Genomic DNA, 24,992 nt, shown 5'->3' with positions numbered 1-24,992 from the left:
TCTCTACGAATTTCAGGATTTTTTTTTTTTTCCCTGTTTCTGCAAAAAAAAAAGCAGTTGGGATTTTCATAGACTGTGATTAAATCTATAAGTGGCATGGGCAGGTAGGTATGACATTTTAACAATATCAACTCTCCAATACACTGTGTTAGTTGATTCTAATTGGGACCTATCTGGCTTCTTGAATTAAGATATCCATTTTCTTTTTCCAGATTTTGGAAGTTTTTGGCCATTATTTTTTCAAATAAGCTTTCTGTCTCTTTCTCTCTTCTCCCGAAATTCTTGCAGTGTATACACTGGTTCACTTGATGATGTCCTTCCCATTTGTGCCTCAAGCTTTCCTTATTTTTCATAATACTTCTTTTTTCTTTCTGTTCTTCTGACTAGATAATTTCAATGACCTGTCTTTGAGTTCACTGGTTCTTTCTTCTGCTTGGTCACATCCGATGTTGAATCCCTCTAGATCCCTCTATCAGTAATTGTATTCTTCAGCTCCAATTTTGATTTTTCACAGTATTTTCTTTTTGTTGATATTCTCATTTTGTTCACATATCATTTTCCTGAACTTGTTGAGCATCTTTAGGACAATTATTTTTTTTTTTTGTTTTTTTTTTTTGTTTTTTAGGACAATTATTTTGAATTCTTTGTCGGGTAATTCACATACTTCTTTTTCTTCCGGGTCCTTTCTGGAGATCTACTTTGTTCCTTTGGTTGGCCATTTTTCTTCTGTGTGTCTTGTTGCTTTGTGGTAGGGTCCATGAATTTGAAGAAAGTCACCTGTTCCAGTCTTTACATACTGGCTTTGTATAGGGAAAGATCTTTACCAATCAGCCTAACTACAGATTCCAGGGGCCTTTATTTTGGATGTGTCTTTTCTGGACCTAATGTGTGTAAATTCCCAATTAGAGAAGTTTTGCCCCCCCCCCCCCCCCTTTTTTTCAGGAGCTATTTATAATCTTTTCCCCTCTGGTGTCTATATATAGTACTGCAGGTACTCTGGAGCTGTTTTAAGCTGTTCCAACTCCTTTTTGTTCTCAGGAGCCCCCAGGCATCTAGAGAATGGGTGGTCTCATCAGTGCTGAGGTGGGCAAGAGAGAAACCAGTTCCTTCAAAAACCTATCCCCAGAAGCTAGAACACTGGATGCATGCTCCACTCTTCCTTTCTCTGAGGGAGAAGCTGCCAAGTTGTATCAATCGCTGCCTCTGTCTGAACTGTGGGTCCTTTGGGGGGCAGCAGCAAGCCTCCCAGCTCTCTTGTGTTCTCAGACGCATCCGGGCATCTAGAGTACACAGGGTCCTGTCAGTGCATTGAGTCAGGTGAGACAATAATCAGCCCTTTAGGCAGTACTCCCCAAAGCCAGAACACCAGACACCTGGTCCAACTTTTTCCCTCCTCAGGGAGAAGCCAGGAGTTGGGGTTTTCCCCAGTTCTTTCCACAATAAACAGAGAAAGGGCAATGGTGGGCAAGTGTATGTTAGTTTAAAATGTTGTCTTTGGGGGTACCTGGCAGCTCAGTTGGTAGAGCATGTGACTCTTGAATCTTGGGGTTGGGAGTTCAAGCCCCATGTTGGGCACAGAGCATACTTAAAAAAAAATAAAAACAAGTAAATAAATGTTGCCTTTGTTCTTGGCAATCTCCTGAGTCCTGGTGTTCCTTCCTGTCAGTGCTTTAGGGTCAAGAAAGATCAAAGCCGGCCCCTTAGGTAGCTGCCCAAGATGTCTGAAAGCTAGATTATACTTGAGTCTTCCCTTTCCCTCCCCTGGGGAGGAGCTAGGATTTAGGGGTTTCTTGCACGTGCAGATGGGAGGGGCTCTGGCAAGTGAGTTCCATGAATTTTCCTACAGGCTTCAATGCAGCTGGCTATTGAACTATTTGGAATGCGGGAACCTCTTAACTGGTTTCTAAATTTTTCACAAAGGAAACTGGTCTATGTACCGTTGATCAGTGTTTCCATAGGGGGCTGGGAAAGGAGGGTCTGAGACTACCTACTGTTGTTGTTGACAACCATCCTTGTTGACACCATCCCAAATCATGTTTTTACCACTTTTTCTGCAAGAGACTGACCTCATCCACACTAACATTTCATTGACCAAAAGAAGCTACACGGCCACCTCCAAGTTCAACAAGGCATGTATATCCCTTCCACAGAGAGGAAGCTGACAGTTTAATGTCTTTGCTTCAGATCTTAAAAGTCATTGGAACACTTTCACTGACATTCCATTTTGATGTTCTGAAGACACTCACAGGACATTGTTTCAGACGCATTTGTGCCCTTATCACTGCCTGTTAACTGTCTCTGGAGAATAATGGCCTCACCTTCTCTTTGACATTTCAAATTGTCTATGAGTACTTTTCCTGGTAGGGACTAATTTGGAATCCTCAGAGGAAATGTAGTTCCCAGCTCCATCTTAGCAATTCATGGAGACTCCACAGGAGGTGGCAGTGATGTGCACCTCTCACGTGGACTACACAACAGCCAGAGATCTCGTTACATCAGTTCCCTTGCTGTTCTCCCCTCCACCACCTTAGACTGGTATTAAAGGCCTATATAACCTAGCCCCATCCAGCATGTGAGCCTTCAGAACGCTACTGCTCCTCAGATCTAGAATATTCCAATATCTTCACTCTTCTCCCACCCTTGCCTTTCCTTCCTTGGCTACTGCTTCTCTAGGCATTCCAGTGCTCAGGGTGGTTAGGTATTTCACTTAGTTCCAAAAGTCAGAGACAATTGGGACAGCTGTTTTAGCCAACAGCCTGTGGTAGGGACAAATTATTAAACGGACACGTCAGTTCTAAGAGTATGCCCAGACTTTAAAAGAAATGTGAATGCTGAAAACGAAAGAATAAAATTTAGTACATTAGTTTATAGTTTCTTACTCCTTTCCCAAAGATTACTTTTGTTTCTTCACTCCCTCGTAAGGCAGAGATATTACAATGTTCAACTCTGGTCATGCTATTTTATTATTATTAATTTTTAAATTTTTTAAAAATTTATTTACTCGAGAGAGAATATGTGCACAAGCAGGTGGAGGGGCAGGAGGAGAGAGAATCAGGCTCCTCGCTCAGCAGGGAGCCTGATGTAGGGCTCTATCCCAGGATCCTGGGATTGTGATCTGAGCTGAAGGCAGATGCTTAACCGCATGAGACACCCAGATGCCTCGGTCATGCTATTTTAGAAAAATGACTTAAAACATACTTATCTAGGTTGATGCTAATATTTAGTAAAAACTGTCAACTATTTACAGTGGTCTGTAATTAGCTGACACATTTTAAGACATTCTTAGCTCACAGAAGAATCTAGTTAAAGAAGATTTTCAGCAGGAAGGTGACTGGATGGCTTTGGTACCCAACACAATCAGTTCTTTTAAGAATAGTTAGTGAATAATCTACCCAATGCAACAGATGCGACCATGATGCCCAGGCCTTCAACCAAAGGAGTGTTGCCTGGACTTTGAAAACAGCAGGAAGAGAGTGTATGTGTGTGTCTGTGCACACGGGGAAGGTTATTTGAACACAACACGGTAGTGAAAAAAACAACCAAGAAAAATGCTGGCACACTGAGAGAAACAAAAAAACCCTTCACATTTTACCTTACAACATCTGCCCTTATAGAAAGAAGGCATACAAGAGGAATCTAGAGCTTTGTGACTGGAATTCCACAGGTGGCCCCCATTTCTGTAACCATGTCAACCATGATTCACAAAGTATTGATCTTCATTTACTTTCATGAAAAGGAACGCACACAAATCCTTCTCATGGGTCAGCACGGAGATAACCAGCAGGTATCTGGCCAATAGTATAGTCCACAACACCAAAATTCAAATGAATCTAGAAAATAATTTGCTTCCTTACCTTTCGGCAGCGAGGATTGGGACAACTGAACCTCTTCACATCACTGTCCAACAGAGCAGGAAAGCTGCAAGAGGGGCATCTACAATCAAAACAGTAGAAGGAATATTACTCAGAATATTAAATTGGTTCCATGTGACTGCTCATACTAACGGAGTTTTAAGATGGACAGCCATATCTCCTTACTTTTAACTAAAACACGCACTGAGGCTCTCCTTTGTACTGGCTCTTATCCACAAATGCAGCTGCCAATTTGGGTCCTATCTCAGCGCAAACCACTCAATAAACATAGACCCCCTATCTTTGTAAGAACAACTTGCACATCATTTTTCCTTCATCCTCCAACCCATGCGAAATGATTGTATCTGTAAGCCAAGTGATGAAGAGGTACCAAGGAATGTAGTAAAATGTAAATATTTCCAATAATAATAATATTTCCTTATTGCTCCGAAGACAATGCCAGAAGACCTAGAAGATCCAGCTTTGTCACAGAATGTTTATCTCTGATGAAAGTGTTCAGACAGTCTTTCTAATGGGCAATGAGGTGACAGATGACACTTTCTAATTCTGAGAACTGACCTGACGAGCTCATCAGCGTAAGCTGCAGTGACTTCTTCTTCAGCTTTCCGTTCATAGTATTTATACAGGATGGTCTGAGGAAGCACCTTCTCCAGCTCACTGGTTGGGAACGAACACGTGCAACTGCCTTCCATGCAGCTGAGTTCTGACTAAATTATAACGTCAGGAGGCCAAAACAAAACAAAACCAAACCAAAAAAAAAAAAGAAGGAAAGAAAATTCAACTAGATTTTTAGAAAAACAAAACCTCAGCGGTTCAATGCATCCCTCAACAGAAAGCCAATAAACAGTGGTTAAGAAAGAGACCACAAAGTCCATCTCTGATATAGGACCAGAGGGCCTCTCTCAGTGCAAACCACAATAAGATGGAGAGCAACAAGGAAGATCACGGGATAGTATCTCTCAAGGAGGTATATGTCAGAAGAGAGTTGATTTCCTCCAGAGACCCTAAAAAGATAGGAGGTACAGGTATCAGGGAAGGCAGAGATGAATGGTTTAAGAGGGGACAAGAATATGGACGAAAAATAAGAAGGTTGTCTGACAAACCTCTATCCAGATCCTGTCCCCTTCAGATGGTCAGGGGACTAAAACTCTTCCAAGAGAAAGGAAGAAAGCCTCTGGGACAGCTGCCCAAGCAGGCCCTAGACATCGCCTTCAAAGCCATCAGTAGCAAGCACACTGAGTCCTCCTCACAACACATCACTCCAACTTCCTCTTTTACTTCTCTCATCCATTTTTAAGGACCCTTGTGATTACACTGGGCCCATCTGGATAATTCAGGATGCTCTCCCCATTTCAAGGCCACCTGACCAGCAACCTTAAGTCCCCTCCACCATGTAAGGTAACATTCACACCTCTGGGGGGCCATTAGTCTGCCTACTACAACATCCTGCTAGTAATAGTTACTCTGTTCTTGACTCAACTACAATTGACTTTAGAATAACTGATGTTGAATGATTTGATTATTATTTTAAAAAATTCTGGTTTTTAATCATTTGTTAAGACAAAATAAAATAAAATTCCTTTTCATATTTTGTTATGCTGGTATCAAGAGACACTAATTTTGGACAGAGAAATATGACCTTGGACAGTTACTTCTTTCTTAAAAAGGCTTCTAGTTATCATTATTTTTTGCCTTTTAAAAAGTGTACTTATTTTTAAGTAACCTCTACACTCAACATGGGGCTCCAACTCATGATCCCAAGATCAAGAGTCACATGCTCTTCTGACTGAACCAGCCAAGTGTCCCCATAGTTATTCATTTTTTTAAAAGATTTATATATATATATACATATTTATTTATTTATTCATTCATTCATTCATTCATGAGACACACAGAGGCAAAGACACAGGCAGAGGGAAAAGCAGGCTCCCTTCAGGGAGCCCAATGTGGGACTTGATCCCTGCACTGGGGATCATGCCCTGAGCCGAAGGTAGACGCTTAACCACTGAGCCGCCCAGGCGTCCTTAGTTATTCATTTTATTTTTTTATTTTTTTTTTATAGTTATTCATTTTAATACAAAGTCCTTAAAAAATTTTATTGGAAAAAAAACCAACAATGCACTCTCATTTAATAGCTGCAAGGGTCTCTTTGTTTGTATTACGAAAAGGATCAATGAGTGAAGAAGCTACTGCTCTTGGAGCAGGCACGGGGGCACAGAAGAATGCTGTCACTTCCTGAGAAGAAATCCACCTGGCTTACAATCAACACAATCACACCAGCCAGGGGCTATCTGGCAATCACACACACCCCAGCTTGTCCTAACAGCTCCACCTCATCCCAGAAAGGGCAATTTCATCAGGCATTTACAGCTACCTATAAATGCAGTCTCATACTCTGTGAGCATTTCCTGTGTGTGGACCTATTACATGATTCTTACCTTTCCAGATCCAAAGACAGCCTCTTGGGCATATCTGATGAGACATTCTTTGCAGAACAAGTGAGCATCTGCACACTGTGTCAGCTCCTCGAATGGAAACTCTCCATAGCAGCAGCGGCACTCAATAAGCTGGCCATCCTGTGGGCCATCAGAGACACATGAGACACTATACACGGAGGCAGAGGGGTAATAGATATTATATTCCTCTACCCCCAAATACACGCTGAAATCAAAAGCCACCTCTAGAAGGCATAAAACGATGAGCTGTTTGCTGCTCTATACATAGCTTGAGATGCTAGTACAAATATACAAATATGTAACTAAAGATAGAATTTTCATAGGTTTTTATTCTTTGAAGTCATCCTTTGTATAAAGTGATCATATCACGAGTCCCATGGTGCCAGAACTCTTAACATTTGTATTCATATGCTAATATGATTACGAGAGGGAGAGGGACAAGTGGCACAAGGGATGTTACCCCAAAAAGCTCCCAAAGTTGGATTTTGCTCTTCTTTTAGAGGGCAGGAGTGTGAGGAGGTTGTTTCAGCCTACACTGTATATTAACGGACCACTGAAGCTAGCTGGGGCAGCAACCTCCAATACTGTGAGCACCATGAAACTTGTTCTTCTAATGGAAGACAGACCCAGCCCCCAGTCCATTCCCACCATGTCAAAAAAAGACCTCTAGGAGAGGACAGCAGACAGTGTACAAAAGCCACCTGGTCCTGAGGTTAGACATATCTCTTCCTTCTAACTTTTTGACACCAGAATTTTAAATTTTCCTCTAAGAAAATATTCAGTGGATTGCAGGGAATGTTCTTAAAAAGAGAAACAATTCTTGTCATTATCTGTGCTTCAATTCTGAACCAGTCTGGATTAGGAGTGCCTATTATGATTCGAGCATCCAACTGTAATTTGGTTGAACCACAAACCCAGCAGACCAACAGGAGATTATACAAGAACCAATATGCCACCAGGAAATGTGATAAAGAAAACAGGTTACGTAAATACCTAGAATAAATGAATTAGATTTCAAATTACCTTTTGATACTGTTCTTCATTCATCTGCAGAGCAAGCAAAAAGTCTTCATGCTGAAGAACAATACATGCAGATACAAATTTAGTAAAGATGCCACAAACACTTAGCATTCATTTCCATAAACACAAAAGAACTCTACTAGGAATAATCATCTCTTCAGTTACACAGTTTAGTAGTTTAAAGAGATACCTCAGAGTAAATTTAAAATGCACCAGAAAGCTAAATATAAGAAAGGAAACCAAACAAATATATTCCTGCATGTTGCTGCTGGGAATGCAAAACAACACAACCACTGTGACACTTGGCACTAGATAATAATGTCACCTAAGTATTTACTCTTTTGATTCATCCACTGCACTTCTAGGAATGTACCCAAAGATACTCTGGGACAGAAATAGAAATATTGTATGTTTAAGGTTATTTACCATGGCACTATTTATAATAGCAAGAAACAATGGAAACAACCTTGAATGTCCATCGAGGAGAATAACTGAATCAACACTACTACTGCAGACAATGTCACTCTGGGCAGTTTTATTTTTTTTTAAAGATTTTATTTATTTGAGAAAGAGAGAGGAGAAACAGAAGCAGGGGGAGTAGCAGAAGCGGAGGGAGAAGTAGGCTCCCAGGTGAACAGGCCCGATCCCAGGACCCTGAGATCACCACCTGAGCCCAAGGCAGATGCTTAACCAACTGAGCCATCCAGGTGCCCCCACACTAGGCAGTTTTTTTTTTCTTTTTAAAGATTTTATTTATTTATTCATGAGAGACACAGAGATTGAGAGAGAGAGAGAGAGAGAGAGAGAGGCAGAGACATAGGCAGAGGGAGATGCAGGCTCCATGCAGGGAGCCTGACGTGGGACTCGATCCTGGTTCTCCAGGATTAGGCCCTGGGCTGAAGGCGGCGCTAAACTGCTGGGCCACCACCCGGGCTGCCCACACTAGGCAGTTTTAAAAAGGAAAGAAAAGGGATGCCTGCCTGGCTCAGTGGTTGAGTGTCTGCCTTTGGATTCCAGGATCAAGTCTCTCGCATCGGGCTCCTTGCAGGGAGCCTGCTTCTCCCTCTGCCTCTCTCTCTTTCTCTCTCTGTGTCTCTCATGAATAAATAAATAAAATCTTAAAAAAAAAAAAAAAAAAAAAAGGAAAAATCTCTGGCTTAAGAGTGATCATCATGATACACTGCTAAGTTTAAAAGCAAAGGACAGAAAAGTGTGCTTTCAGGTAAAAAAGATAGGTAAAAACAAACCAAACCGCCCCCCCAATCCCACCCCTCCTAATATATTTGCTTTTACATAAAATAAGGAAAGACAATAAAAAACTACTAACAATGGTTATACAGAGGGGCATCTAGCTGCCTCAGTCAGAAGACCTTGTCGCTCTTGATCTTGGGATTGTGAATTTGAGCCCCATGCTGGGTGTAGAGATTACTTACATAAACTTAAAACAAAAATTAAAAACTCAAACCCAAAACAAACAAACAAAAAACAATGGTTATGTATAGAGGGAGCTAGGAAACATAGGAGGAAAGGAGAGGGCAGAGGGTAGATCTTTCTGTTCCTTGTTTTATAGTTTTAACTTTCAGAACTAAAAATATTTTACATAATTAGGGCAGCCCCAGTAGCCCAGTGGTTTAGTGTCACCTTTGGCCTGGGATGTGATCCTGGAGACCCGGGATAGAGTCCCACATTGGGCTCCCTGGGTGGAGCCTGCTTCTCCCTCTGCCTGTGTCTCTGCCTGCCCACCCCCTCCCCCCGCCCGCCCCTCGTGTCTGTCATGAATAAATAAATAAAATATTTAAAAAATATATTTTACATAATTAAAGAACAAAATTAGATAAAAACAAAAAAAACAATTCCTGGGGTGCCTGGGTGGCTCAGTTGGTTAAGTGTCCAACTCTTTGATTTCTGCTTAGGTGGTGATCTCGGGGTCATGGGATCAAGCGGAGAGTCAGGCTCTCTGCTCAGCTCAGAGTCTGCTTGAATTCTCTCTTCCTCTCCCTTGGTCCCTTTACCTGCTTGCATATATGCGTGTGTACACTCTGTCTCTCAAATAATAAATATTAAAACTGAAAAACCAATACCTTAAAACTTGAAAACTTGTTTGTCATCTATCATATCAAAATATCAAAACTTAATTGTTTATCAGGTTAATGGTATAACCACACACTTATTCCAAGTGATTTTATAATATTTTGATTTCATATTCCTCATCTGATATAACCTGACAAGAAAATTATAAATAGGGCAGCCCAGGTGGCTCAGCGGTTTAGTGCTGCCTTCGGCCCAGGATGTGATCCTGGAGACCTGGGATCAAGTCCTGTGTTGGGCTCCCTGTATGGAACCTGCTTCTCCCTCTGCCTGTGTGTGTCTCTCTCTCTGTATCTCATGAATAAATAAATAAAATCTTAAAAAAATTATAAATAAATCTTAGGCTATATTCAATAGCCTTTAGTAATAATATTGGGCTGTTTCAGAAATATAAAGTATATAACAAAGAACAACAAAGAATAAGGAAAATAAGTCACTGTTAATATAAAGAATCAAGATTTTCAGCATAAGAGGAAAGTAGTACAAACATAAAAAAGAAAAACCCCTGCAAACCAAATTTGAGACCACAATCTCAGTATGAATTCCCACTAAAAGAAAATAAGGTACATCGCAGAGGTTGTTGAGTCCAGGTCCAGGTCAGGAAACGCAGAGTCTGAACTTGGGTCACCTCATGCGCCAGAAAGGAGGGGTGCTGTCAGGAACGACTGAGGCACTGACCCAAAGGGGATACTCCTGGGCAGATGTGGAATAATGTGGACAAGGATATGGACTCCAAAGAGTCAACCCAACACTTTAAGCACTTTAAAAAAAAAAAAAGATTTATTTTTTTGTTCATGAGAGACAGAGAGAGAGAGAGAGAGAGGCAGAGACATAGGCAGAGGAAGAAGTAGGCTCCCCACAGGGAATCTGATGTGGGACTCGATCCTGGGACTCCAGGATCACACCCTGGGCTGAAGGCGGTGCTAAACTGCTGAGCCACCCAGGTGTCCCTAGCACTTTTCTGATGAGAAATTAATGACTGCGATGTTCTGATACCATACCATGGAATGTGCCAACATCTGGAAGACCTATATAACTCATGAATCAGTGTTTTACATGATAAAATCACACCAAGTGTGGAAGATCCATTATAGTGCAAGCTACGCTAACAGATTTTAATGTAACAGATGAGAGGTAATGGTGATAGATGGATCAAAAATTCTAATTTCTGCTCAAGATCTAGAATTTTATCATTGGTTATAAATAATCACTTTATTTTTGAGATTAGGCCCGATGCCTACTCCTGAAAAATCTATTTTTCTGTTAGCATTTTTTTTCAAGTAAAAATAGTGAAATTTTTTTTTTTTTTTTTGGGGGGGTGTCTGATTTGGCAGCTTGCAACTCAAAGGCACAAGCACTTGTCAGGCCACCATCACAGTCAGGATGCAGTAGAGGTGTTGTGTGGAGATTTCCCATTCTGTCACACAGAGCATCAAAAGGTAATGTTCAAAGGTCAAAATTTGATCAAATAAATAAATTTTACTGTTTCGTTGAAGGCATTATTTTTTAATTAAATTAATTCATTATTTATTATTAAAATTTTTTTAAAAGAGTGCATGCATGTGTGTGCATGAGGGGGGTGGAGAACGGAGGGAGAGGGAGAGAATCTTAAGCAGGCTCCACATCCAGCACAGCACGCTTCCAAACCCAGTTTTGTTTTTTCAAAAGCTTCATAGTTTATTCAAACCAACCACTTCAAAGAAAATACAAATCTTAAAAGACAGTTTTATCCTAAACCCTAAAAGCAAACCAGAACACTTGAAACACACCCCAAATCCATCCTCCTACCTCTGCCATTTCTTTGATTTTCTGCTCATAGAACTCCTGCTCTTGCTGCACAGCTGGAAGAAGGGCACGCCGGTCATAGGACCTACAATGTCGCCGCTTATTTTCCAGAAAGAACATCCTCTTTTCTATTTTTATGTCACCTAGAAGACATGTGACAACACAAAATCATGCATACAACTGTTGCTAGGAATCCAGGGCAGCCATTTCAGTCTTCTGCAGCCTACTCCTCCTCATACCCTCCAGCAGTACAGTATGTTTTTGACTTTCTGATCATGTTGCCTGCATTTGGGAAAATTTGGCTCCTTACCATTCCCTAACTTACCATAAACATATTTTGATTTTCATGTTTTCTTTTCCCTTGTTATGCTGTAAATGGAAGGTTCCTCCCATCCTGGCAGTATTACACTGTGTGAATATACTATACTTTATTATCTATTCTACTGAGGACAGCTGGGTTTATAGTTCTGGGTTACTATGAACAGGTTGAATGTGTCTGCAGTTCAGCAGAGCATACACGAAGGAGTGGAAGTGCTGGATCATAGATAAGCATTTTTGCAGCTTTAGAAAACAGTGCCAGTTTTTCAAAGCAGTTGTGCCAATTTACACTCTCTCCCCACTGGCAATGCATCACACCACACATCCTTATTACCTGCACTGTTAGCCTCTAATTTTAGCCATTCTGGTAGGTGCACATGTGTCTGATGAATATTTTTTAAACTTTTTATTTTGAAAACCTTCATAAAGAAAAGGTGAAATAGTACCTAAATCCATTAATATGAAACATTTAGAATAAAAGATAGAATGACAAATATCAGACCATGTTATTGGCCCGTTCAGTTTTATTTCTGTGGATTTGGTAATTTATATTTTCTAGAAAACTGTCAATCCCACCCAGATCTTCTATTCACTCTCTAAAGTCTCTTCTTCATAGTATCTTTTGGCTTTATCAATATTTACTCTATTATTAGGTTCCTGATACTTCTCCCACTTTATTCTCTTCAACAATTATTTTAGCTATTCCAGTGCCTTGCCTTTACATATAAATTCTAGGATAAACTTGCCTTTAGCTACCAAAAAGTCTTGCTAGGATTTTGATAGGAATTAAAGTAAAGTAAGTCTGTTTTACCAATTTGGGGAAGATTTACATCCTTATGATGTTGAGGCTTCCTGCCCAATATCACTAGCTTTGGTTTCTTCAGTTTCCTAGTTTTTATTACAAGTCTTATACATGTTTTGTTAGACTTAAAGCAAGAATTTAATGGGAGGGGGAAAAATTATAAATAGTACTGTACTTTTAACTTTGATTTCCATATGCTCACTGCCAGTATACAGAAATACAATTGGTTTTTGGAGATTGACTTATACCTTGCAATGATACTAAACTTATTTAATGAGTCTAGAAGTATTCTCAGTAGATTCCTTGGTGTTTCCTCATTGGTTATAACTTCTAGCACGTGTTGAACTGCAGTAAACAGAAGATATCCTTCTCCTGTTCCCGATTTAAGGGGAAAGGATTAGCCATTAAACAATATTAGCTTTAGGTTTTCTTGTAGAAGTTATCAAACTGAAGAAGTTCCTCTCAAATTCCTAATTTTCTGAGTTTTAGTCAATAGGTGTTAAACATGGTTAAATACCTTTTCTGAATTAATTAATATGGTCATATAATTTTCCTTCTTTAACCTGTAAATATGGTGGATTATACTGTTTTTCAAAATACTAAACCAGCCTTGCACCCCTGGAATACACATGACTTGGTCATGGCACATAATTTTTTTATATATTGCTAACTTCTATTTGTTGAAATTTTGTTAATAATGACTTCTGCATGTTTATTCATAAGGGATATTGGTCTATAGTTTTTTGAGCTGTCCTTGTCTGCTTTTGTTACCTGGGTTAATACTGACTTCATAAAAGGAATTGGAAAGTGTTTCCTACTCTTCTATTTTCTAGAAGATATTATACAGAATTAGTGTTAATTCTTTTCCAGTATAACCAAATGAGGCTGGAGATTTCTTTTTTAGGAGACTTAAAATTATGAATTCAATTTCCTGGAGAGCTATGGGGTGCTATTCAAATTACCTATTTCAATATGGGTAAGTCTCGGTATTTTGTGTTTTTTGAGGAATTGGTCCATTTCACTTAAATTGTCAAATTTATGTGTGTAATGTTGTTCATGGTATTCTGCATTGGCTGTCTGTGGAGTCTACTGTAAGATCCCTTATAAAGAGTGAGAATTCTTGATACTGGTAATTTGTCTTTTTTCTTGGTTGGCTTTGTGAGATGGTATATTTTTTACTGATGTTCAGTTTACATCCAGATTCTACCCAGACTCTCCATGAGAAGATCATCTACTGGTTAGTTCATAAAATGATAAAAAGAACAGTGGAGGGAGAATCCTGACTCCCTCTTAGAGCCAAGCAATGTATAAACCCAAATAGCGGTGCCTGGATGGAAAAATGGCCGAAAATGTGAAAAATGAGATTCTTGAAGCAGGATTTTCAGACTATCGGTACTTGTCAATTGCTGTCAAGGAAGGTTAAGTGTATCTGTAAGTTGTACATATTAATGCTGTATGTTGTCTCTAACATAGCAGACTTGTCAGGAGTACTCTGTCTATCCAGACTTGCACAGATATTCTGACAAGCTAGAGGAAGCACACAGAGAAGGACAGTCACAAAGACAAAGCAGCAAAAGATTCCAAGTCTTTGCACAGACAAGAACTACACCCATGGCAAGAAATTTCAGGAATGTACATTTAACCTGATGTAGAGCTGACCAACAAGAGAGTGGACCATCTTGCAAAGTGGTACTTTCTTTTCTCCACCATGGACAGAAACAAATACGGAATGACTATATATTTGGGATGCCGAGTCTAAACTGGATAAATTTAGCTGAATGAAGAACCACCTACACACTTCCCCCACTTTCTCATTCTTTGGCAGACCTGTGAGAACGTCATGGGAGGAGAGCACTGAATCAGACTAACTTGGTGGGGGGGGGGGCGGCTCAGGAGTCAGAGCCTAGGGGCTTCCTTTTAGATGCTGAGGATCTCAGAACCCCAAATACTTTCCAACTGTATGATTATCTCAGATTTTCCACTTAGATCTGAAATCAAGTTACATAAATAAGTACAAATTTAAGAGAAAGACAAATAAGAGAAAACAAAAGGAAAATACTCCTGTTTACAACATCATCCATAGGAAAAGTTACAGTGGGCTCTTTCCTCGGACATAAGCAACTCAGATTTGATGTAAAGTTTAACACATTTAACCCTGGGGGCAGAGATTAGACCCAAAATAATGTCTGGAAGAGTTCCAGCAGTTATGTCATCAAGAACAGAATGTTCAGCACACAAGCGGCTGTTAAGGATCTGCTGGTTTTTTCCATGCAGAAGCCACTCTCAGGTGCACAAGCGATCCCTCTGCAGTGAGCAATCAATCTCTGGTCTAGATAATTTTATTAGAGATAAAGCTAATTTTTGTCAGATCTTCAAGACCAGCCCTCCAACCCCCAGCCTGAGTGTGTCCCCAAACACTTTTCCACACATGAATTCTCTGCCACTGCACACAATGTTCCAGTCACAGTGGGTAGAGAGAAAGAAGGAGGGCGACAACCACAGCCACTTCTTAAACATACAGATCTCCAAAGCAGGCCACGCAGCCAGTTCATGGGCTAGCCTGGCAGGTGGGCCATGCCACAGCGGCCTTTTTGGGCTGCATGGGAAGGAGAGGGTTCTGCACAGCTGCTTCACATATTTGTCAGAAAAACTCAAAGTTGTCCATTACCTTGTTCAAACTTGAAATCTATATAAGAATACTGATTCATTTCTTTTCTCTTTTTTCTTTTACCACTGGTTTCTGGTGATAGCTCCTGCCATTTTTTAATGGCATCAGAAAAGGCCTAAAAAATTGAGAAATGGAAAAGTTAGTGCTGTAAATGGGACACAAAAATACAAGCAACCCCAAATCTCATTCTGACTCACAGTTTTAGCTAGGTCCCCTGCATAGCTTACCAGAAATAGGCTGTAGTAAAATGAACAGGGAGCATTTCATTATTTTCGCTTTGACTTTCATCAACAGCTACAAGGGCAGAACCAAATGCTTATTGACAAAGGGCAACATAAGAAAACAGCAAGTGTGCAAGCTATCCTTGGCTATGTACAGGGTGGGTCACCTAAGAGATGGCTGGCAAGTCAGACTCTACAGGTATACCCTAAATGGTATACCTCTGGCCAATGGTTCCCTATCTACTTCCCACCAAAACCTTTAAATTCCTTGCAGCTTCATCTGCATCCCCATAGCACAGTGGAGGGCAAAAGTCTTATGCCAGTGATGATTCCTTTTGTTCCATATCCTCAGCGCAGCGGTTTAGCGCCGCCTGCAGCCCAGGGCGTGATCCTGGAGACCCAGGATTGAGTCCCACATCAGGCTCTCTGTGTGGTGCCTGCTTCTCCCTCTGCCTGTGTCTCTGCCTCTCTCTCTCTCTCTCTATGAATAAATAAAACCTTAAAAAAAAAAAAAATCTTTTCAATTGACATTTCAATATACTCAAGTCTTTGTCATCTTTAAAAAAAAAAAAATCCCTGTCCTCCTTCTCCTTTCGGGTTCCAGCCAAAACACCCCAGCCCGAACTTGTCAAAGGGACCATCTGTCCATGTTTGCTCATCTCACCTTTGTGTATTTCACAACTTCCTTCAATCCAGGACCGAAGACCCTCTTTCTGCTAGCTTATCTCCTTGTAACAGGAGGCAAACTCCAGCCCCTATGTTTTAGTCATCTCACCTGGCCTCTCTTGGCAGTACTGAGAACACTGATTTCTACCTGCACCTGGTGTTCCACCTCCTCTCTGCTGACTCCTTCTCACCACCCTTGGCTCTCTCTCCCCCTGTGCCTACCTCATCCAGGCTGGGGAAGTTGCCCTGCATGTGCTGATGACCCTCATAATCCCACCTCTTTTGGCCATTCAAGGACCCAAATGAATTCTTTGTACTTGGATGTCTCACAGGCCTCACTCAAAAGGCTGGAAACTAAATGCTTGAGGCTGAATTCATGATCCTTTCCTTCCAAATTAGCTCTTCTACAGCATTCCTCACTCCAGGAAAGGACACACTCCCCAAGCCCCCTTACTGAACTCCTGCTTACAGAACATTCAGGTTTGTGGTTAAATTTTTCTTGCTCAGGGAGGCCCTCATGGAGCCTCTCAAGTCCACCCTACGTCCTCCTGTTACAGTTTTTCCAAGCACTTTATGTTTTTCTTTTGAAAGATAATAGTAATGATACATTTATTTGTTGGATTCTGTTTCATGTCATCCCCTCCACTGGATGATGGGCTTCTGGAGGACAGATAAGGTGACCGTAGCCCAGGGTGTATCCTTGGCAACCTGTATGGTTTGCATTTCATACTCCTTTGGTGAATAATAAAAGGTTACAGGGATATCTGTGTGTTATAGGAATGCTGCTATAGTTAAGTCACATTCTGAATGTTTATCTTAAAGAAACAGCTGTGAGCCCTTCTGGTAAAATGAAAGAAAGAGAAAATGAGTATTTTAGCTACAGAAGAGGGATGGATCATACCTCCACCTTCATCTACCTTTTATCTCTTTTCCAAAGCTCTCAAGTCTGGGAACAGGAAGTGAATCACCATGTGCTGATACACCTCTGCAAGGGAAGCACTCTGTGTGGGCCTCAAGACCCCTCATAACATGTAATTCTCATGGCAACTCTCTGAGGGAGGGGTTCTTTTGCAACAGAGGTAAGTGAGGCTTATAGATAAAGAACCTGCCCCCAGTCAAATTAATTAAAGCTAGCATATGAAATCAGGCCAGTTGCAGAACGAAGGCTCCTTCCTCTCTTTAACATCACCCTATTTTCACAGAGTGGTTCAGAGAAACCCGCCAAGAGCTGGCCAACAGCAGAAGTCATCCTACTACCTCTCCATCTCCCTGATCAACGTCCTCCCTTGCTTTGTTTCTTCTCTTTGGAGTTCTGACTATCCGAGGTGTTCCCCCACAAACCCTTAGGTATCAGTCTTAAAGTCACATGTTTGTATTCCACAGCAAGACCACTAATTTTTAGCAAGTTTTACCTAGAGGTAACAATTCCCATCCTTGAACCAGGGCTATTTGCAAAAACCCAGGAAAAAAGGCAAGACAGGTTATGATGATCTGAATTTTATAAATGAAGTGACTGAAGGACAGATGTCATTTATTAGCAACTAATGAAATGGGAATGTGAACTCAGAGCTTGTAACTGGTAGCCCAATGGATCTTCAACCATGCCACACTCTTGTCTGAAAGTGAAATGGGGTCATTACCTCCCATTTAAATACTCTTTCTAGTTAAAAGGAAAAAAATCCATAGTGGCCCATGTCAGGAAACCGTATCTTAAAATAAATATTGCCCACAAATTAAAGGAGCCTCCAAAATCTTACTTTAGTAGTTACAACAACCATCACTTATCTTAATATTAACTAAAGTTCTACTTAAATAGACCAAACACAATTATGCATCAGAGTTCTTTCCTTTTGAGAACTGCTAGTTATAATTGACACCTATATATTCAAAGGTACCATGGTTCTTTTTTTTTTTTTTTTGCTTCTGCTTAGATTTCTTCTAGTGAAAACATCCTTCCCTTAAGATTCTGTTCAAATGACACTCTCCTTTCTTTCCTCATGCTCTCATGTACCTTTAGTCGCTCTTTTTTAACACTCATCACACTGTTTTAATTTTTTTTCCCTTTTAATCTTCTCAAATAGACTGAAAGCTCTTTGGAAGGAAGCTAATTTGTGTTCCACAGATGCTACTACTGTCCTCAGGGCCTAACTGATAACTATCACAAAGTACTCAAAAACTCTATCAGGAGGAACACAGGAACAACAAATACTGAAGATGATTTTTCCTTTTATATGTATCTTGCATTTCTTCCTCCAGCTTGCTCACTCTCTCGCAAATCTAATCTCCATGCAGACTCCTGGTTCTGAGAATCAAGGATACAGGTTGCTAGGATTCTTAGGATATTGTGATGGTCAAATTTCCTTTAAGGATCACCTAAAAATACTACAATGGGCATCTGATGAAATAAAAGCTGAGGAGTGGCCGGAGACTCCTTGAAATCTGGTGGAAGTCTGGTCCAAAAATAGAAATGTGTCACGTATATGGAGACAGAATCATTAAAGTACTCCAGGGGAGAAATCTAAGAAGGCTGGAACGATGGGTAGCCCGGGTGGCTCAGCAGTTTAGTGCCACCTTCAGCCCGGGGCCTGATCCTAGAAACCCGGGATCAAGTCCCATGTCGGGCTCCCTGCATAGAGCCTGCTTCTCCCTCTGCCTGTGTCTCTGCCTCTCTTTCTTTTTGTCTCTCATGACTAAATAAAATCTTAAAAAAAAAAAAAAGGCTGGAACGAGCACCTGGAGAACAGAAGGGATGATTATAGAAGACAACACTGTTCACTACTATAAAGCTCCACAAGGGAAGGGGCCTGTGACACTCCCAGTACATGACCACAGCAGGCACTCAACACACTGAATGTAAGAAACAGTTCTATCTGTGGCAGGATTATTGAAAAATTTGACAGAGAAATAATTTTCAATCTAGGAGAACTATCAGCCAAGAGTGAGTGTGTAAAACAAGACAAACTTATCAGGATCTAGAGCACAGAAGATCAAGCAAGATCCAAAGGCAAAGGGAACTCCCAAGTGGACTACTATACAGAAGCATGGAGGAGAAAGGGAAAAAAATGAATCGAGGATTGATGGACAGGTCTGACAACAGGCAAGCTGATGAAAACAATGTTTTAGAGTTGTCGGGCGTGAAAAGACAGTCACAGCATCAAAAACCAAAGCAACGACAACAAAAAAGCAGATGAAAAAAAGAGACACAACCATTTTAACTCCAAGAATAATAGAAAATTCAAGAAAGGATATATTATCCTAGTACATTACTTCCCCTAGCAATGAACATTTCCACAGTCATAATATAAAAAGTTTAAAACCAGATTTAACAAAAACTATGTATCAAAAAGGGGAGTATGTATGGGTGTGTAAGATCTAGAGCCCCATCCACCATAAGAAAAAACTAAAATAATTTCTCAAACTAATCAATCAAACATAAGCATGTGTTCATAAATGTGGAGGTAAATACTAGGAAAAAAATAAACCAGGTAAGAGTTGAGTTGTCTCTGGAGAACAGAGGAAGAACGTGAAGAAAGAGGCTTCAGCCTATGGTTTAAAAAATTACAGATAAGCGGGGAATCCCTGGGTGGCTCAGCAGTTTAGCGCCTGCCTTTGGCCCAGGGTGCGATCCTGGAGTCCTGGGATCGAGTCCCACGTTGGGCTCCCGGCATGGAGCCTGCTTCTCCCTCCTCCTGTGTCTCTGACTCTCTTTCTCTATGTCTATCATAAATAAATACATACATAAATCTTAAAAAAAAATTACAGATAAGCATTTTGGCACCAACTGATTTTTAAAGTTATGGCCACAAATCACTTTGATAAATATTCACTTCAACAAGTGGCTCCCGCCATGAATTTTAAGGATGACCTGTTCCCTCCAGTCTACAAGTTACTCATTTTTGAGAGCACTTTGTCCCTACAGAGCTAACAACCAGAAGAAATATTACTGCAGCTGCAATGTGGTCTCCATGAAAGCTACCTACAGGATGTGTCCATAAAGAGAGTTGAGCTGAAAAATCTTCAACCACACATGCACTAGAGGGAGAGTTTTTCTGCACCCTGGGCCTCCATATCATAGGCTAGGAGCAAACCAGAGCAAGCCCTCGGGTAACAGGTCCCTCCAGTGTGAATTCAGTGCTATGAACCTAAGGATGCTGAATCACAGAAGGCTCTTGTGCACTTATAGTATTATTCTAAGGACTGACTTTTTTAAGATTTTATTTATTTATTCATGAGAGACCCAGAGAGAGAGGCAGAGACACAGGCAGAGGGAGAAGCAGACTCCTTGCGAGGAGCCTAATGTGGAGCTTGATCCCGGGGTCTGGGATCTGGGATCATGCCCTGAGCCGAAGGCAGACGCTTAGCCACTGAGCCACCCAGGAGTCTGTAAGGACTGACTCTTAAGATCACACTGTAAGGCAGCTACTGTGTAATTTCTATATACAGAAGCTTGACAACATTCCACAGTACACAGAAGGAAGTGCAAAGGAAGGGAACTTATTCCTGAAATCTGATACATACAAAGTGCTGTCATTGATCACTCTACACTATATCCCACCTAATTCTCCTATTAGCCACATAAAACACCCACTATTCACTGAGAGAACTAAAGCAATGCACATTTAAGACATGTGCTTGGGGCCCCTGGGTGGCTCAATGGGTTGAGGGGCTGCCTTCAGCTCACATCATGATCCTGGGGTCTGGGATGGAGCCCTGTATTGGGCTCCCTGCTCAGTGAGGAGTCTGCTTCTCTCTCTCCTTCCGCCCGTCATGCTGGCACTATCTCCAATAAATAAAATCTAAAATAAAATTAAAATAAAATTAAAATAAAATAAATAAAATAAAATTAAAAAAATAAAAAAAATAAAAAAATAAAAAAATAAAAATAATAAAATATAAAATAAAATAATAAAATAAAATAAATAAAATAAATAAAATAAAATAAAATAAAGGCTCATCCTCAAAATTAGAGACCCAAGTGATAAAAACAGAATTAAAATAAAAAAAAAATCAATCAATCAATCAAACAAAGAATTAAAATTCAAGGAAGGGGGAAATCAAACCTGAGTTTGATCAAGACTCTAGACCTATCAATTTATAGTTAATATAGGGCACAGAAGGACTAGTTAATGATGCTACAGAATACAATGGCAAAATCCAGATCGTCAAAACCTTTAAGATAAACAACCCTTTTTTCAACAAATGAATAGCAAGAAAAAGTAAAGGGATAGGGAAAGAGGACTTACAGGTTAAGAGATTTAAGTAACCTATCAACCAACTGCAAGAAATACCTTTTACTTGGAGCTCAGTATGACCAAAGGTTTTTGACACATCTAGAGAAATTTGAACAAAATGACTGGATAGCTAATAATATCACTTTTTAAGGTGTGATAATGGTATTTTGATTATTTTTTTTAAATCTACCTTTTAGGGCAGCCCTGGTAGCCCAGCGGTTTAGTGCCGCCTTCAGCCCAGGGCCTGATCCTGGAGACCGGGGATCAAATCCCACGTCAGTTCCCTGCATGGAGCCTGTTTCTCCCTCTGCCTATGCCTCTGCCTCTCTCTCTCTGTCTCATGAATAAATAAATAAAATCTTAAAAAAACAAACAAACAAATCTTTTAAAGCTAAACATTGAAATAGTACATTAAAGATTAAAGAAAATGAGGGATCCCTGGGTGGCGCAGTGGTTTGGCGCCTGCCTTTGGCCCAGGGCGCGATCCTGGAGACCCGGGATCGAATCCCACATCGGGCTCCCAGTGCATGGAGCCTGCTTCTCCCTCTGCCTATGTCTCTGCCTCTCTCTCTCTCTGTGACTATCATAAATAAATAAAAATTAAAAAAAAAAAAAAGAAAGAAAATGAAACAATTCTTGAAATTTGCTTCAAAATAGAGGAAGTGGGATACATGGGATGAAACAAGACTGGGCAGGAGCTAACAGTTACTGAAGCTGAGTGATTAGGATAAGCAAGGGCTCATTATAGTTCAATCTCTAATTTTATTATGTGTTTGATGTTTATAACAAAAAGGGGGAAAATCCAGGGAAATGTGACTGTTTTCAGTGAACACACACATGATCAGGAGACTAAGCTATCATCATGTCTGGGGAGTGGCACTGGGAAGATGTGCTATGACCATAATTAGAAAACATCTCTGGGTATGTATGCTTCTTACACCAAGTCCACATGAGCATCACTGTCCAGAGGGCAGGACCCCCATGCACCATTTGCATACAACAGGGAGAGAACGCAACAGGTTTTAGCTTCTGCCAAATAGTATGTATTCTTGGGGCACCTAGATTGCTCAGTGGTTTGAGCATCTGCCTTTCTCTAAGGGCGTGATCCTGGGGTCCTGGGATGGAGTCCCCAGCATCAGGCTCTCCGCAGGGAACCTGCTTCTCCTCTGCCTAGGTCTCCACCTCTCTCTGTCTTTCATGAATAAATAAATACAATCTTAAAAAAAAAAAAATAGCATGGCCCTTTAAATATCCCATATTCATTCAAACAGTCCAACACACCCCATTTCCAGCTACTCATCAAGCAGACACCATAAAAAAAAAAGTATGACAGGCCAGAAAGACCAGGAAAGGGATAAGGGAGATATAAATAAGAGGTGAACCACAAAACCCTACAACCTCCCAGCCAAATGATAAGAGGGATGTGAGATGACCAGGGAGAAAGAAGCATCTGATAGCCAAATTCCTTTTACTGGTCCCAGGACAATAGTAGGGACATTGCTAACAGGACCAACCCTGCCCAGGCCACAGGAGCCGCCTTCAGCTGCTGCCCTTTCACTTTTCATCTGGGTTCCCTGGGAGCTCGGCAAAGATGTCCGGAACCCTTGGAGCAATGAAGATGCTAGGAGGTCCTGAATATGAAAGAGCCCTTTCTTTCTTGCAAGTCACTGTTTTTTTGGGAGGGGGAGAGGGGAAAACTCATTCATTTTCAATGACAACACAGCATTCCTTATTTGGCACAAGGAATGAGATTCAGAAATAGAAAGCACTAACTATACTCCCCTCAGAGTAATTTTACCTAAGATTAACCTACAATTAGAGGAGTTTACTGACACCTGCCTGGATCTTCTGGCTATCTATGGGGGAAGGGGCCTAGACTCAGGGTGAGGCCACATTCACCATGGAGACTTGCCTCCAGCTGGAGAGGGAAACAAGGAGAGGTGCTGGAACAAACCTTTCATACCTAGTCATCTTGCCCACCACAGGAACATTCATTATCCTTTGTATCTTCATGGCTAAACCAGAACTTCCCTGCTGCTTTTTTTTAAACTTTTTTTTTTGAAGTAGGCTCCATGCCCAATGTGGTGCTTGAACTCACGACTCTGAGATCAAGAGTCATATGCTTTACTGACTGAGCCAGCCAGGTACCCCCAGAACTTCCCTGCTTCTAATTTATTATTTCTTTCCATCTGAAACCTCCTGATCAGCAAATACCTTTGTCTATTTATCTTCACCCTAACAAACTCCTGGCTCTTTGCCATCACAAACCATCCCAATTTCCACAAGCTGAACTCTTCATTCTGTCATCACAGGAAGAAGCAGCCAAGAAGTGTGTGGCCCCACCAGGAAGACTAAGTAGAGCACCTTTCGGGTGATTGCATAGTGTCCTTTGAGCTCATGCAGGGCCCACTTGATGTCCTGACTACTGAGCATTTTGAAGTCGGCCATCAGGAGGTCAGCAGCTTGGATGAAACAACGCTGGTCAAGAGGAGCCAATTTAGAGTAGTCAAAAAAGTCTATTTTAGGCAACTGAAACGAGAGAGAGAGAGAGAGAGAGAGAGAGTGAGAGGCACAACATTAGGAGGCCAGACAGGGCCTTTCCCATGAGGGGGTATCACTTCAAGAACTGCTTATTACAAAATAGAATCATCTCCCTTGTATTCATAATTACTTTATAGAGGTTACCAGCCCTGCATAGAGATGAAGAAACTGGTGGTTCAGAGATGTTAACAAGCTGTCTGGAATCTGGAGACTAGTTGTGCCAGTCAAAACTAGTAAAAAAGTAAAGCTACAGATTTGAGACCCGTCTTTTAGCCACATTCTTTCCATAAAAAAATGTTTAGGAAAAACTAGCCTTTCTCTTGCTACAGAAGACATAAAGATAATTTAATGAATGTATGGGGAATAGAAGGACTGAGTAGTCATGAAGCAGTTCTGTTCTAGACTCTCCATCACCTGACACACTAAATGCTAGTTAGGATTACAAATAAAAATGAGTAAGGTTTTAAAAACTCAAACTGAAAAAAATAAATAAATAAAAAATAAAAAAAATAAAAATAAAAACTCAAACTGTTCACATCTTGATACAGGATTTGGTTATATAGGTGTATGTATGTACTGGATATAAATCTTACATCAAAAGAAAAGCTATAAACATACTGAACTCTAGGTGATGAAATAAACGCTGAAGTATGTATGGGGCAGCATATTGATGTTTTTGTGATTTACTCTAAAATGCATCAAAATAAAATGAAATATGAGAGATGTACTGATGGGCAGAGGAGAGGGATGGATATGTGACAAAGTAGATATAATAAAATGTTAACTTTTAATAGTACTGCTAGTAGATATATAGGTGATCAGTGTAAAATTCTTTTGGCTTTACTGTAATGTTTGAAAATTTTTAATAAAATATTGAAAAAAAAAAAAAAACCCAACCTAAATGATACAAAGAATCCTGGCCAATTCTTGTTTCATTTAAAAAATTTGCTTGAGGGACGCCTGGGTGGCTCAGCAGTTTAGAGTCTGCCTTTGGCTTAGGGCGTGATTCCTGGTCCTAAGATTGAGTCCCACATGGGGCTCCCTGTAGGGAGTCTGCTTCTCCCTCTGCCTGTGTCTCTGTCTCTCTCTGTGTGTCTCTCACGAATAAATAAATAAAATCTTTAAAAATAAAAAACTTGCTTTGTAAGACCAAAGGTACTGAGTGGAGCGAGCATTTAACTTTTTGTGGGAGAGAAAAGAGGAAGTTACAACAAAAGAAGTTAAATACAGAATCCAAAGTGGCTGAGGTTGGGAAATCCCACCAAAGAATAAGTATATACTGAAATCCTACTTTCCTAGCTAGTCTTTAAAAAACTGTGTCCAA

The 24,992-nt window shown here is 40.6% G+C and overlaps 1 protein-coding gene across 3 annotated transcripts in view; it reads right to left on the bottom strand.

Annotated features, from left to right (window-relative positions):
* RNF216 (ring finger protein 216) overlaps nucleotides 1-24,992 on the bottom strand; it is a 165,974-nt gene that overhangs the window by 91,304 nt on the left and 49,678 nt on the right. For 2 of the 3 annotated variants that reach the window (XM_041747971.1, XM_041747972.1), the window contains exons 7-13: nucleotides 23,492-23,656; nucleotides 15,010-15,124; nucleotides 11,225-11,364; nucleotides 7,352-7,402; nucleotides 6,311-6,448; nucleotides 4,431-4,579; nucleotides 3,855-3,933 (exon numbers count right to left, since the gene is read on the bottom strand). In XM_041747971.1, the coding sequence (XP_041603905.1) occupies nucleotides 3,855-3,933; nucleotides 4,431-4,579; nucleotides 6,311-6,448; nucleotides 7,352-7,402; nucleotides 11,225-11,364; nucleotides 15,010-15,124; nucleotides 23,492-23,656 (837 nt within the window). The remainder of the gene's footprint in view (nucleotides 1-3,854; nucleotides 3,934-4,430; nucleotides 4,580-6,310; nucleotides 6,449-7,351; nucleotides 7,403-11,224; nucleotides 11,365-15,009; nucleotides 15,125-23,491; nucleotides 23,657-24,992) is intronic. The other variant, XM_041747973.1, reaches the window with a different exon arrangement.

The sequence above is a fragment of the Vulpes lagopus genome, chromosome 3 (genome assembly GCF_018345385.1).
Source record: "Vulpes lagopus strain Blue_001 chromosome 3, ASM1834538v1, whole genome shotgun sequence".
Lineage (NCBI taxonomy): Eukaryota > Metazoa > Chordata > Mammalia > Carnivora > Canidae > Vulpes > Vulpes lagopus.
Note: the sequence above shows the minus strand (reverse complement) of the source record. Positions and strands in the feature narration are given on the sequence as shown.